The sequence below is a fragment of the Abramis brama genome (assembly GCF_963993115.1).
Source record: "Abramis brama genome assembly, chromosome: 22".
NCBI lineage: Eukaryota > Metazoa > Chordata > Actinopteri > Cypriniformes > Leuciscidae > Abramis > Abramis brama.
In genome coordinates, this window is record NC_139984.1 from 11,574,976 (window position 1) to 11,589,992 (window position 15,017).

The following is a 15,017-nucleotide window of genomic DNA, read 5'->3' on the forward strand; positions in this document are numbered from 1 at the left end:
GTTTGTTATGACTTGTTATTTTAATGTTGTTAATTTTATGCTATTCATTTAATACATGGATTACCATGAAGCAATAGACATTAATGCTAATCGGACAATATTTGCTTATTTTAAGATTGTCTAACAGTAATGGATAAATGCCATAAAAAAAAAAAAAGAAAAAAAAAGGAATTTCTAGTTTATACTAAAAAAAGTAAAAAATATAAAAAAATATGATACTAATATTTTTTATAGTAAAAAAAGTTTCAATTCATTAATGTAATTAAGTGTACATCACCTCTGTGTCTCATTAAATGTTATGAGCCTTACACCTGCTGCACAGCACAATCACAGCCAATAAGAACATATTTGATATGTTTAATATGCAGTAATGTGGTGCAGAGTTTCAACCAATGAGATTTCACCGTGGGCGGGACATTGGGACAACTCACAACGCCTCAGAAAAAGAAACCAAGCGATTCACAAAATGTAATTTTGCTCGTCGCATTTGTTAAAAAGATTTACATTAAAGAGAACCTTTTATTGCTTCATTGTGTCACTACTGGTTAAGAAACAGTGTTAGCCTATATCACTAACATATGGCTAATTATTAGCCATCGGCCACCCTTCTGTTGTCAATATTAGCAATGGCCAGTGAAAAACCCATATTGGTCAACCACTAATATATATATAAAATACAAAAACTTTATTGAAACTTTTTTGACCTTTCCAGAAGTGGGAATTACCTCTGAAAAGTTCATTATTAAAAGATTCCACCAAGTGCACATGAACAAGAGTTTAAAGCAGTGGTTTCAGGCACAGCCGTGAATCACGCCGCCGGCAGGACAGTTCCACTGCTCGTCATCCACCGGCTCATGCGTACGCCTGCACTGCAGGTCTCCAGACGCAGCTTCGCTGAAGGAGCTCTTAGAGAAGCTCACCCACTCTCCGCTGACGTTGACGCCGTACACCCGGCACAGCTCGGCCGCCAGCGGGGCTTTGAGAGAGAGGAGGCGTGCCAGTCTCTGCAGAGGGTAGCGGCAGTTGCGGCTGCTGTGCCCGTGGCTGTAGAGCAGGAGCAGGTCTCTCCTGCAGGGCAGCAGGTGTCGGTGGACGGCACAGACCTGGATGAAGTCCAGTTTCTGGGCTAAACGGAGCAGCCGAACTGGGTTGCGCTCCGAATGTGCCCTGCTCACGGCCAGAGCGAGCTGAACAGCAGGAGAGCTGCGTATTCTCTCCGGCAGCTCAAGAACGTGTTGAAGGGCATGAGTTGAACCTGAAAGCATGAAGAAAAGATATGAATTTTTACACTTGAGAGCAACAAAGTAAAATATGGTAATGTGGAATGTGTGTGGAAATATGAAAATAAATTAGAAAAAAATACTAGTGCCAGTGTTATTTTAGTATTATTTAAATGCTATTATTGTTATTAATATTTTGAATTGGCTTTTTTTTTTTTTTTAGCTTACTTTTTAGTATTTTTCTTATGCTTTTGTAATTATTTAAAAAAATATTTCTAGGTTTTTAATTTTTTTAGTTTTAGTTGAATTTCATTTAGCAATATTAGTACTACACCTTAAATTATAAACTATTATCTATTTATAATTTTTCATCCATTTATATTTTATCTTTATTTCAATTAACAATTTTTTTTTAATAGTTTTAGTTAGTTAACGATAACAACACACCCAATCCCATTTCAAGCTATTATTTTGCTGCAAACTATTATTCATTATTCAGAAAAAAAGGTGAAATATTCCGGATATTTAAAGGTAGTGAACCCATTTTCAACTTTTTCTAAGAGTACCTGTAAAACAATTTCCAGCATATGAAGGCAAAATATAGGGCCCATTTCATTTTTTTCCCCCATAATCAAAAAGCATGTCTAATTAATTGAATTCATATTTATTCATTTTAAAAAAAAAAATATTTATTCAGGATTTATATTTGTCTTTTTGAGGTTTAATATTCAAAGACACTAGTCTATATCGCAATTTGATTTAAGTGACCTGCTGTTTATTTCTTCATCAAATTCCGTGTTATACAGTAAATTCTGTTTTTATGACTGGATTCCGCGATTACGTCCGCGTTTTCCTTATCATGGAAATCATAGGACCCTTAAAAAAATCGATATTACCAGTAGTAGAGCCGCTGGAACAGCTTACCCCAAAGCATCTGACACAACTTACCCCACAACTACCATTTTTGGATATTTATGAATATTTATGAGGTAATCCTTAACCAAATAATTTACATGATTTTGTACATGTAAATTCCTGGATAAATTTGCATGGACATAAAAATGATTTGACCTGTCATGTATAAAATTTACTTTGACGTGAAAAAAAGAGTTTTTAGCATAAAATTCTCATTTACTTTCATGGACATCTCCCAGGCTGCTGTACATGATGGACCCTAAAAATCTAAATATATGGTTCCAAGACTAAAAAAATAATACAGCTCACCTGACACATCCTTCCCCATTCTCATATAATACATAAGATATAAGATTTTAGTCATCCATGTAGGTATGGATTAAAATCAAGAAAATTAAACAGTCAACCTAGCCCTAGCGTTCACACAGCTTACCACACGTTTATCCACATTGTGTGCACAAAATAGATGCAGTCAAAACTCATCATTGAAGAAGCGCTAATTAAATGTCGCTGTTTCTGTCAATGTTTTCGGCTAAATATTTCAGATAAAAATGTTTTGGTCGCCAAAATTTCGGTGCATAATATAATATAATGTACTGTAATATAATATAATTATTGTTTGAGTTTTATTGTTTTTTGTTGTGTTGTGTTGCGCTGCTTGTGTCCGGTGTACACGCAGTGAGATGAACAAAGTCAAGGCAATCACTACAGGGAACTACACTAGCCTTTTCCACTGGTGGCACTTGCGCTACTAACTTTTTCAGTTACTGGCGCAAAACATGATTTGGTCGCACAAATTATTTATAGTAAGCCGCTCTGGATAATAATGAACAATAATGAAACTGTATTGCATACAGATGTGCTTTTTATTTTACTTGCCATCTTTTAAACCACATGCCTTCTTGTTTTTGTTTTCTTTAACATTGGTTGGGATAGATTTACTGCAATAGAAAATACAGTACACAATAAAGTGCAAAATGGATTTCAACATGCTATGGTTGGCACAGATGGGCAGACTCCTGAACTCTTAAGTAGTGATGCACCGATGTGAAAATTGTGGCCGATACAGATAACCGATATTAATATTGCTGTTATGGCCGATACCGATATTTACCGATGTCGATATCTCTGTATAGAAAACAAATTTACTGATAATCAAATAAAGAGATATTTTCCAAAACACTTCTTTCTTTTTTTTACTTTAAAAATGACTGATATTGGGCACCTTTACCTGTGTGCAAAATATGTCACACATAGGACACACATGCATTATATTGCATTGCATATAATGTGTGCTGGTCAACTTGTCTAACATTAAGAAACCCCTAGAAAACAGTAAAAAAAAAAAAAAAAACAGGAACATTGTGTACAATTAAGATAGGCTACTTAATTTATTATTCCAATATCCAAATATGATACTAAATAGCACAGGGAAAAGGGCTTCTATTTGTGACGTGCTGTCTTTGCGTTTGAACATTGCACATTTTAAACAGGACACGCATTAGCTGAATAAATGTTAGCCAGTACAAACATATTTATAGAAAACAGTTGACATTGAATAGACAGGAGTCCAATAATAGCATAACAAATCACTTATTCTAAAAATAATATCAAGTATAAGTTAGACGAATCCGACATATAACGAGGGCTGTGTTAACAGTAAAACGTCCGTCATTTAACGAATTTTAAAAACACGGATGGATAATACAAAATGCTTTCTGACATTTTGACAGAAAAAAAACAAGCAAGAACAAAATTTAAACTATAGCCCGTCAATTTTCATTTTACAATTATCTTCTCTCTGTGTGCGCGTCCGTGTTTGTGAGTGTGAGAGAGAGAGCTCGCGCAGCACTGATACAATGGTACGTTTTAGTCTAAGTAACGGTCGCGGGGCTGAAGCCAACTTGATGTGTTGAATGCTCAGAGCACGCTATAAAACGTATTCTTAAAATACACATTTCTGTTTTAATAAATGCTCATAGTAAATCATAGCATATTGCCTAAAACATAGGTGCAAAAATAATCAGTGATACATTTGCGACCCATTAAAAATTAGGGTCGCAATGGCATTTCAAAAGGTCGCAGTGTAGTTCCCTGCACTATAATACACACATTACAATAAAATCAATATACTGACACTAACCAGCACTGAGAGCTCTAGCAGTTTCCACTCACTCACTCACTCACTCACCCAAGTTATAGAGCAAACTCAAGGCCTGGAACTCCTCTTGATGCCGGTGTTTCCCATCTCTGTAGCTCTCCAGCAACCAGCTCAAGCTTTCCTGCAGGTGAGTGTCATTGATACGCGGGTCATAATATTGAAGTGGCTGCCCGCAGAGTCTGTAGGAGGCGTAGAGAAGGAATCGCACGCTTTTCTCCAGCACAGCCACACAGTCCGGCCCCGACGCACGCTGGATAATCATGTCCTGCCGAACGCTACGCAGGCGATCAGACACAAAACTGTACACCTGTGGATCAGAATGTAAACAAGACAGGCTTCAAATGGCCATCATATTACAGATAAAGATGACAAAATGCAATTTCCATACCTCCGTCCACGGCTGAAATGTAGAGGAAGCTGCAATGTCATCAACTAGGTAGCACACAGTCTTTAAAAGCACAGATGGAGGCCGAAGGTCACTGGCCCTCGTGGAGTCTTTCCCCGCGGCAGGTCGCGAGTACTCTTTGACAGCACGTGACACATCGGCACACGGCAAGCGATCCCGCTCTGTGCCCGCCAACATCTCAAACCTGTGGAGTCGATTCTGGGCCTCCCGCTGGCGTAATTCATTGGCAGGGCACATAGTCATACAGGCGCCACGGGGCACTGAGTCTTCAGCTTTCTGCTCAACCGTCCGCTCTCTGTTCGGTCGACCCTGCTCCTTATGCCTGTGTCCTCGACCCCTCCTAGAGTGATGCCACCTGAACACACACACACACACACACACACACACACACACACATATATATATATATAATATTATTCCTGTGATGTCAAAGCTGAATTTTCAGCATCATTACTCCAGTCTTCAGTGTCACATGATCCATTCTGATATGATGATTTGCTGCTGCTTCTTATTATCAACAGTTGTGCTGCTTAATATTTTGTGGAGACATATAAATTAATACTTTTTATTCAGTAAGGACACATTAAATTCATCAATAGTGTAAATGCATTTATAATGTTACAAAAGATTTTCTATTTCAAATAAATGCTATTCTTTTAAACTTTCTATTCATCAGTGAATGAAAAAAAATAATTATTTCCACAAATAATTAACCAGTAAAACCTGTTTTTATCAATATTAATTATTAGAACCATTATTAATAATGGAGCACCACACAATTGATAAAAACAGCATCAAATCAGCATATAAGAATGATTTCTGAAGGATCATGTGACACTGAAGAATAGAGTAATGAAGCTGAAAATTCAGCTTTGATCACATGAATAAATTACACTTTAAAATATATTCAAAAAGAAAACAGCTCTTTTAAACAGTATATATAACATACTAGTGCAAAATGCCCGTGCAAAATCAGTTTTTGTGTGTGTTTTTAGTAATTGTTGGTTTGGTGCCCGTGAAAGAGACTGTGAACGCATTGAATTCAGGGAGCAAGCTATTACTACAATTGATGGCCGTGAATTAAATATAATATTCAGAAATAAACAGTGTAGCTGACAGAGTGTTTATGTCAGAATGATATTTAAGAAAAGCTATGCTTGAGCAAACAGCTTGTGAATAGGCAACTACAAATGATGCCCGTGAAAGAGACTGTGAACGCATTGAATAGGATATGTTTAGCAGCTAGTTGGTGAATAGCATAGGCTACTATTACACAGTAGCGATAACGTTAAGCGCACCAGAATCTATCTATAAATTACAGAAGTAAACAGCATAGCTGACTTATAGATTCAGTTTACATCCACAAATGAATATGAATTACATCCACATCTGTCGATTCAGGGAGCAGTGCAAAGTGCCCGTGCAAAATCAGTTTTTGTGTGTGTTTTTAGTAATTGTTGGTTTCTTGGTAAAAAAAAACTATAATATTCAGAAGGAACCAAACTATAATATTCAGAAGTAAACAGTGTAGCTGACTGAGTGTTTATGTCAGAATGTTTATTTTTAAACCACAACCTTTTAAAAATTATATATTTAACGATATCTTTAGCATTTCTCATCCAAACAACGTCAAACTTGACACTGCACTTACTCGTGCCCGTGGCGAGACACCTGTCTAGGCATGTGCCGGTATCAAATTTTCATGCTGCGATTAATTGATTGAGCTTTTATCACGGTATACGGTATTATCACGATATTTGAATTGCTATAATTATTAAAGGTTAAAAATTAACAAATTAAATTAAATACAATTTGGTTTTCATTATAATAAATTATGACACGAGTAAAAATATAATACAAATGTAATATAGTGCACATATTTAGCAAAATACTCCTCTCTATAGCTATTTTTTCTAGTCAACTAATGTGTTTGGTCATTAAATGGCTTTCCTGAGGTAAATGTAACGTTCTGTGACATAATTGTTCACCTGCAGTTTTATTGTGTTGAAAAACACTGATTGATCGATATTAATGTATGAGGCATAAATACCTTTCGGTAAGTTGTAGTGTTTCTTTAAATAAAAAGTAACAGAGGATCGGTTTACTTGAACTGAGGCGCTACAGCGATCGGTCATGTCACATTTACAAGCGCCAAAACGGTATTTATTGTCTGAATTTCGTAATAAAATGGACAGAACATGAGAGCTGAGATTTTTTTTCATATCAAAAGTAACCTGCTCTGTCTAGTCTGTCGGTGTCAGTGTCCTCTTTGCTCCGTGATTTTTCTCTGCGTGAGAAAATGGATGTGTGGCGCGAGAGCATGTGAAAAGTGTCGATTGCGTGAGTCTCACGCTGAATGCGTAGAGTTGACAGCCCTGCTTTTAGAAGGGGGATAATGGTGCGTTCAAGTCCTCCTGGGAAGTTCGTACGTACGAGGTGGGAAGTCGTGCTTACGGCATGTGCGTTCAAGTCACTTTCGTCGGAGCAAAATGGCGGAGTACTTTCTCTTAATTAATTACACAAAAATACAGTAAGGTTCTTAAACTCTTGTTCTAGAAAATGAAGAACAAAGAAATGTGCATCAGGTGTACTTTGTATTTTTGTGTTTTTAATTAATTTATGAAGCCACTGCCAACACATCGTTACATGTTGCATTGTTATATTATAATACTATAGGAAGACGCTACAGAGCACTAAAGACTCGCACTTCCAGATTCAGAAACAGTTTTTACCCAACAGCCATTATTGAATTGAATTCCCTCTCCCGTGCCTCTATCCTCCCACAGCTGCCTCAACAATTTTGAAGGGACGTGTATGCAATATTGTTCATGAAACATGCACAAGACACTTTAAAACACTTTAAGCTATTTTTAATGTTTTTATTGTTTTTTTATGTATGTTGGTATATTAATATGGATGAATACAGTTTGTGTTTTTATATGAGAGATGTCAAATTTCGTTGTATACCATGCAATGACAATAAAGTTAAAACTTAATCATATTCTGTGTTGGCGATTAGCTAACTGAGCTGTTAATAGAAAAGCCTGACAATATCACAGCTAAATACCTTTACGTACTGTGTATTCCGCCATGTTAATCACTGACACGCCCCCCACTCGTAAAGAAAATCCCGAGCTCCCCACTGGTATTTACGACATTGTGGTGGCGTTCAAGTGCGTTCAACTCGTAAATACGATCTATACGAGATGACTTGAACGCACCATAAATCGTCAGCAGCGTTCCTCCTTCCGCCATGCTTCTTCTCCATGTGAGGATTGTTTACATTAACTAGAGTGCGCACTGCGCCGCATGCACACAGTGCTTCATGTGGGGATTGTTTACATCAGAATGCGCACGTGTTTCGCGCAGCATATACGCAGTGTTTGTTTAAGCGGTTGATGGAAAATAAGCTAATGCGCGTTCTATAAATATAAATTCTGATCTATTATTTTTCACGGTATTTTGAAGTGCCCGCGATAACAATATCGTGCATATTCATTACCGCGATTTATCGCATTACCGAATACCGGTGTTGTGCCGAATTTCGACCCCCTGCCAAATTATTACCCCCCTAGTATTGGTAGGTTTAGGATTAGTTGTGGGGGAGGGGTAGGATTGGGGGAGGGGTAGGATTAGGGGAGGGGTAGGATTAGGGGTGGGGTTAGGATTAGGCAATCAGGTACTGACTTCAACGAGGGCACATGTCTACACCTGTCGAATTTGAAATCCATCGGACTAACGGTTCGAGAGATATTTGGTTAACAGACACAGACAGACAGACATACGTTTCTGTAATTTATAGATAGATATGAATATATGAAAATGATGAATTATTGCAAAAAGGCGGAAAATAAATAGGCTCTATCATCTCTTGTTAAGTTTCTGGTATTGCACAGGTGTGTAAGATGCTCACTGCAACCTTTCTGAGCAATTATTTTCTATTTATTGACAATAATTTATCTCGTTTAAGATTCAAAACTAGTTATTTCCAAGCCACATCGCCAAAAGACATTTTATGCAATTATAACAACAATCTGTCATGTGCAAGAGGTAGTAATCTGCTACTAGTTATATGCTTTATACTGTTGACATCAGCCCTGTTCTAACAAAGACTGTTTCTGTCTGCGGATACTCTTTGTATCAAACGGGTTGCAGTTAAACTTTTAAAGTGGTATTTAAATATAATATGTTCATGTCATATCGTCGTGCATTGATCAAAATAAAAACAAGCTTTCGGAAGACTCACGCGTTACTCATGGCTGTGTTGATCATTGGTCGTGTCTGCTGATCACAACTGCAGCTGCTCGCAGCCTCGCACGTCACTTGTCGTAAAGACGTCTCCGATTGGTCGCCTGTTTCCACGACACTGTACGTCATATCCGCTAAATTCTTATATATTATGCTTTATGTATAAATAAAACAGAACATTGTTTATGAACATAAAATAATAAACTGTTCAATATTACCGCAAAATTATTTCTAGTTAAAAGCTGCAGTTTCTATTCATGGATTTTTTTCTTCTTGTTAAGACCTTTTACAGTCTATGGTTAAGACCATCAACTTTAAAATTCACAAAAAAAAAAAAAAAAAAAAACTTTTAAAGTGTTCACAATATCTTTTTGAAATAGGGCACACACACATTATTATGGTTATTTTATTTATTTTTTCTAGGAAAAGTGAATCACATATCTGAAGCAAAATCTAAAGGACGTTGAGTTATTGATGAAATCAGTACGGTATCAAATATTTCTCTCTCTATATACACATACATAATGTTTGGTGTGTTGATCTCAATTTAAGAATTTAGACAATAAAAACAAATCCAACAGAAACCTATCAATTTCTCAACCAAAATGTTTTAATTTGTAATACAAATATGAATCACTGTTTTCTAATAAAATACACACCATCACCAGACCAATGATTATGTTTAATTCCTTAAATCCTGCTTCAGTAATGTATGAAATAAATACCTACAATTCATTGATTATTTACATTCTTTAATTATTTCATTGTAAATAGATGCCTTAATTATACAGCATATCATGTCATGGAGGGGCAGAAGAGTGTCTGGGCTGTGCTCTGTCCGATCTGGCCTTCCTCCAGGGACTGTTGGACCAAAACTGTCTCCCGGCTTACTAATGAAGACACCTCCAGAAGATCAGAAAAAGTCCTACAAGAAAATATGAAACAGCAAATGGACATGCAAAGTAAGTTAAAATATAGACCAGCACAGATTTGATGCACATCAAGCATTGTGAAATAAGGTACATGTTTCAGTACTAGGGGCTTCACAATGTGCAAAGTCTTTCATACATGGAGACTGAATTGCTCTTACCTTGTCAGCTGCTGGCTGATTTCATTTGCTGTATTCTTCATCTCTCCAAGACACTCTGTTAAAGCCTCACAGTCAGTGGGAATGTCCTTTGTATAGTGTTGCAAGAGACGCTCGCTCTGACTCAGACATCCGACCGCTTTGTCTGTGTAAGGCAAATATTTTTCATTAGATCTGATTGGAATTATTCAAAATCACCAGTTGGATTCAAGGCGCACTGACCAGTCATTTCAATCCCTCAATAACACACAATGTCTCCACGTCCAACAATATAACATGTTTAACAAAGACATACCCAAAAATTGCACAATATAAAATACAAACGTCATAAAATACATAAAATAATATGATGAGCAAACCTCACCTAAAAACTGCTCTGGGTCCTCTCCAATGTGCACATTCTTCACAGGAAGCTTGTGTCTCGTGGCATCGACGGCTGTGGCAAATGACTTGTACTCCTCTGCAAATGTGTTTGCTGCAGCAGCAACAGGACTTAAAGCCTCAATCTGCATTAAAAAAATGCTCAAATGTGAGATGTGTTAACATTAAGATTTAAGCAGAGTAAAATGTGTGAAGATGACCTCACCTGTACGTCCAGTAAACTGTTGAGTTGTTTCTGCTTTTCCAGCAGCAGATACTGTCGTTTCTTTTGGTTAACTTGTGCTCTCAACTGCTGCTCTTTCTCCATGACGGACAGAATATTCCTCTCAGCCTCCTCTCTCATTTTTCGGGTATTATGTTCAATCTAGAAACAAAAACATTATCAAATAAGGGCTTTAAAAAATGGAAATGTTTATGCATCAACTAACTATTTTGTACTAATATGCTCAATATTTGTTCATATTTTGTTTATGCTCTAAATGCAGTTGCTATTTCACCTAAACAATCAGAGCTGAGTAGACCAATCACAACAGACTGGGTCATCTGACCAATCAGAGCAGAGTAGACCAATCACAACAGACTGGGCCATCTGACCAATCAGAGCAGAGAAAACCAATTACAACAGACTGGGCCATCTGACCAATCAGAGCAGAGTAAACCAATTACAACAGACTGGGCCATCTGACCAATCAGAGCAGAGTAAACCAATTACAACAGACTGGGCCATCTGACCAATCAGAGCAGAGTAAACCAATTACAACAGGGGCACGTTCAAGTTCAAAACGGTGCGCAATGTTTTGCTACGGTTTCCGGGTTGAACGCCATGTTTCCTGGAAACGGCGTGCACCGGTGTGCAACGGGGTTTGAGATACGTTTTCTCTTGTTTGGTGGGTGTGTCAGAACTGCAGTCCAATCAGCAGCAACATGTATATAAAGCACGCGGTATTAAAGTGAACTCGCACAATGGGTTCAAGGAAAGTAATTTACAAATGTGTTCGATGCAGCTCGGTATACGCAACAACTGAGGATATTAGAAGACATGTTTGTCGTAAGTTTTGTTGTAAAAATATAGGATATCAATTTCAGTTTCAGCAATCCCTTCACTCGATTGGGATGTTCTCTTTTGTTCTGGGCGGCAAGTGCAGTAACTGTAACATCGGGCATATTTTGTAGTATTAAACACATATTTATACCGACTTCATCAGGCTCCGAAAATTCTTCACAAAGAACACAAAGAATGGCCTTCTCAGCTGCCATAGTTGCAACTCTTGCGTCATCAGAACAGTGTGTTCAACGCATCACCGTTTCTGTTTAAAAAACGTTGTGCAATGTTTTGTTGGGGCTGAACGCAGCCCAGACTGTGTCATCTGACCAATCAGAGCAGAGTAGACTAATTACAACAGACTGGGCCACCTGACCAATCAGAGCAGGGTAAACCAATTACAACAGACTGGGCCATCTGACCAATCAGAGCAGAGTAGACCAATCACAACAGACTAGTGCTGTGTTCGAAATCGCCCCCTATACCCTCATTCACTATTCCCTACGTTACTCCACTAATATAGTCCACTTGAAGGAGTGAATGAAAACGAGTGAGTGAATTCGGACACTGAGCGCGCCGGAATGGCTGCCGTTTCTGCATAGATTGTACTTGCTGTTTAATAATCATTTGAAACTTGGTAAACTAGCAGCTCCAGTAGTAACGAAAAGATTTATCTTGAACCCTGACATGGAAACTAGCATATAAGCCTTAATTAAACAATTTAATTATCAATTAAAAAGGAATTTATACCTGTATAATATTTAATGATATTATAATATAAAATGAATGGATGATTGATTGAGCTGTGGTCGCCATCCCACTGGCGAGACGTGGGAATTCATTCAGTCCACGACTCTCACAGGGCATTATGGGTATTCTCTAGCCATTGAGCGTACATCAGTTGTACACTCGTTAATGTGGTGCATTGTGGGATTGAATGAGTGCACTCGATAACGTCCACTATGGTTTCGGACACCACTACAAATGGCTATCCCCTTAAATAGTGCCCTATTTAAGGGTATGGGGTGATTTCAAACACAGCCTGACCCATCTGATCAATCAGAGCAGAGTAGACCAATCACAACAGACTGGCACATCTAACAAATCAGAGCGGAGTAGACAGAGTATCGGGAAGATGGGGTTTAGAGAATCCTTGATAGAGCTTAAAAGTAGTAATGCTGCAATGTATATTATAAGAAAATTAAGAGTTTTTTGACGATGGATGCACATAAACCTTTTGTAGGAGGCCTCCAAAACAAATTAGGAACATAATGGGGCACTTTAATCAAATGCTGGCAAATTAAATGTTTGTTATGCAAGGATATAGATATGTGGATTTGGGGATATATATCTGTGTGTATGATAATATGTACAGTATGCAAGCATATGCACTAGACTGAGCATATCTGAATGTGTAATGTGGTAGTAGCAGTACATAAAATTAAATTGGGGTGATGAAGCGTGGTGTGGAGTAGTCACAATTGGTATGCACTAGCAAAAACATTATAATAATAAAAATAAAAATAAAAAAAGTAAAAGCCTTGCTTTTTTAACAAAACAAAAACAAAATCACAGGTAAAGTTGTGGGACATCTTCAATAACTATATTGATCAACTTAACATCAGACCTTAGCAGTGAGGAAGGCCAGCAAAAACGTCTCCATCGCCATGTCCCTTTCTTCATTCTTGGGGTCCACTGTGCCTGGCGGCGCAACTTTGTCTGGAAAATTTAAACTTGTTATGCAAGCCGTTCAAACGACCGTTAAAACAAAATCCCATTACTGCTCTACTCCAGACCACATGAGTACCACACCTTTAATAACGGAGACATCAAAATCTGGACGTATGCAGTGGCCATCCAACACAGTCGACTGAAAAACACTTCCTCCCAAATTTGAGGATTCCAGAATGCTGGAGGCCACTGTGGGAAAACATCACATTCATCAGTCATCAAGTAATTAATCTAATAAAATAAAGCCTATACAACAACTGAACTAGTTTAACCAACACAGAGACCCTATATAGATGCAGATAGTGAATATTTAATCCGATTAGCCCAACACTCACAGGTAGAGTCACTGTATGCCGGAGTGCTTATTGTACGTCTCGACAGGACGCCGTCCCTCGGCTTTCGTGTGTTGCCTAGTCTGGGAGAGGACGGTCTGGGTGGCATCAGAACTGATTGCTGCTGTACACTGCTCTACAGAACACAGCAACACTGATGTCAAGATTTAGTATGGAAACATAATGTACAGGTTATTCATATTACTTTGCAGTCAGTTACCTTTGTAGGAGCCTTTGTTTCGGTTTGCATGTACCGAGACTTTACAATTGTGCCTGACGCTAAAAATCAAGAGCAGATGAAATGGTCAGAATTGTCATTATAATAACATTAATGAGTTATGAGAAGTTGTAAGTCATGCTCTTACTTTTGGTTTTCCTCCTCGCACCACTGTTATTTCCACTACTGACTTCATTTTCGGTGGATAAACTGAAAAACAGAGGCTGTCTGAATATTTGCATTCATGAAATTGACTTAAAGGTGCAATAGGTGCGTACGTGAACGCGCTGATGACGTATTTAGACCACTTAACAGTGATTGCTATCAGGATATGAGGAGACTTTCAACCAGCATAAAAAAAAAAAGAAGATTTTGGCAGAGAATGACCTATTGTACCTTTAAAGAGTAAATTTCAACTGTTTTGTGAAATTAGTATCACAGTCTATGAGTTTGAATTGAACTTTGACCCATACTTCAGCTTATGTAGCAGAAACAGATATCACATGTCTTTTAGTAATTATTAGACCAAATAATTCATATTATTTAGTAGTAGTAATAATGTCATCTTATCAAGCCTACTTAAGTTAGTTTCATTTCCATCATGTTTCCTTTTTAAATCAAGTCAATAGGTTTATTCATTGTCTTTTTCAAAATAGAGTGTCTAGTGGGCCACAATTTTTGAACATATATTTACATTAATAAATTAGATATTTATATTACTTATATTATCTTAACTATTACTTTACCAGATCAACACTGGCGCAAGAGTAAGGCTAATACACATGACACTTCAAAGAAAACAAATAATGCAAAAAGATATTAGTGTGTACATTGTACAAGCAGCAAGTTCATAATTCAACAGTTCACAATGAAATGGTTTAGAGAATTGAACTTGAAATAAAATATAAAATCTTACTTTTTTGAGTCACTTGAAGCTATTTTCTCAACTTTACGTATATTTAACGGCTGCTTTTTAGATGCCATTTCGTTACACAACTCAGAATCGGATCGAGGACTGTTATGATGTTTTTGTAACCCGCGTTTTATCGATTGTCTTCCTCTGTGTGCTTGAAGCGCTAACTAACATGAGTTGCGTTCAGCGCCACCTCTCAGCCTGGAGTGTAAACACACACAGTAATACTAATAACAGTCTCTCTGCGAATAGTTTCGCTTTTTTCCTGTACATCGCAATATGATGCAATGATTTTTTCCCCATTGTAATGAATCACTTATGAGTAATTAACTTCCTGAATTTTAAAACATTTTGTAATAAAAAC

The 15,017-nt window shown here is 37.4% G+C and overlaps 2 protein-coding genes across 2 annotated transcripts; both read right to left on the reverse strand.

Moving 5' to 3' along the window:
* Positions 1–469: 469 nt before the first annotated feature.
* Positions 470–9,030, reverse strand: sac3d1 (SAC3 domain containing 1). The gene is made up of 4 exons (XM_084098156.1): positions 8,949–9,030; positions 4,685–5,057; positions 4,327–4,603; positions 470–1,255 (listed from the first exon to the last, which is right to left on the reverse strand). Exons 1-4 carry the CDS (start codon positions 8,972–8,974, stop codon positions 792–794), a joined length of 1,140 nt encoding a protein of 379 aa, XP_083954282.1. The 5' UTR covers positions 8,975–9,030; the 3' UTR covers positions 470–791.
* A 339-nt stretch (positions 9,031–9,369) lies between these two features.
* haus8 (HAUS augmin like complex subunit 8) lies at positions 9,370–14,816 on the reverse strand. Its single transcript, XM_084099648.1, has 10 exons — positions 14,657–14,816; positions 13,889–13,950; positions 13,744–13,802; positions 13,527–13,659; positions 13,273–13,380; positions 13,088–13,179; positions 10,624–10,782; positions 10,402–10,543; positions 10,041–10,182; positions 9,370–9,875 (listed from the first exon to the last, which is right to left on the reverse strand). The coding sequence occupies exons 1-10, from the start codon at positions 14,722–14,724 to the stop codon at positions 9,746–9,748; spliced, it is 1,095 nt and encodes a 364-aa protein (XP_083955774.1). The 5' UTR covers positions 14,725–14,816; the 3' UTR covers positions 9,370–9,745.
* Positions 14,817–15,017: the final 201 nt, after the last annotated feature.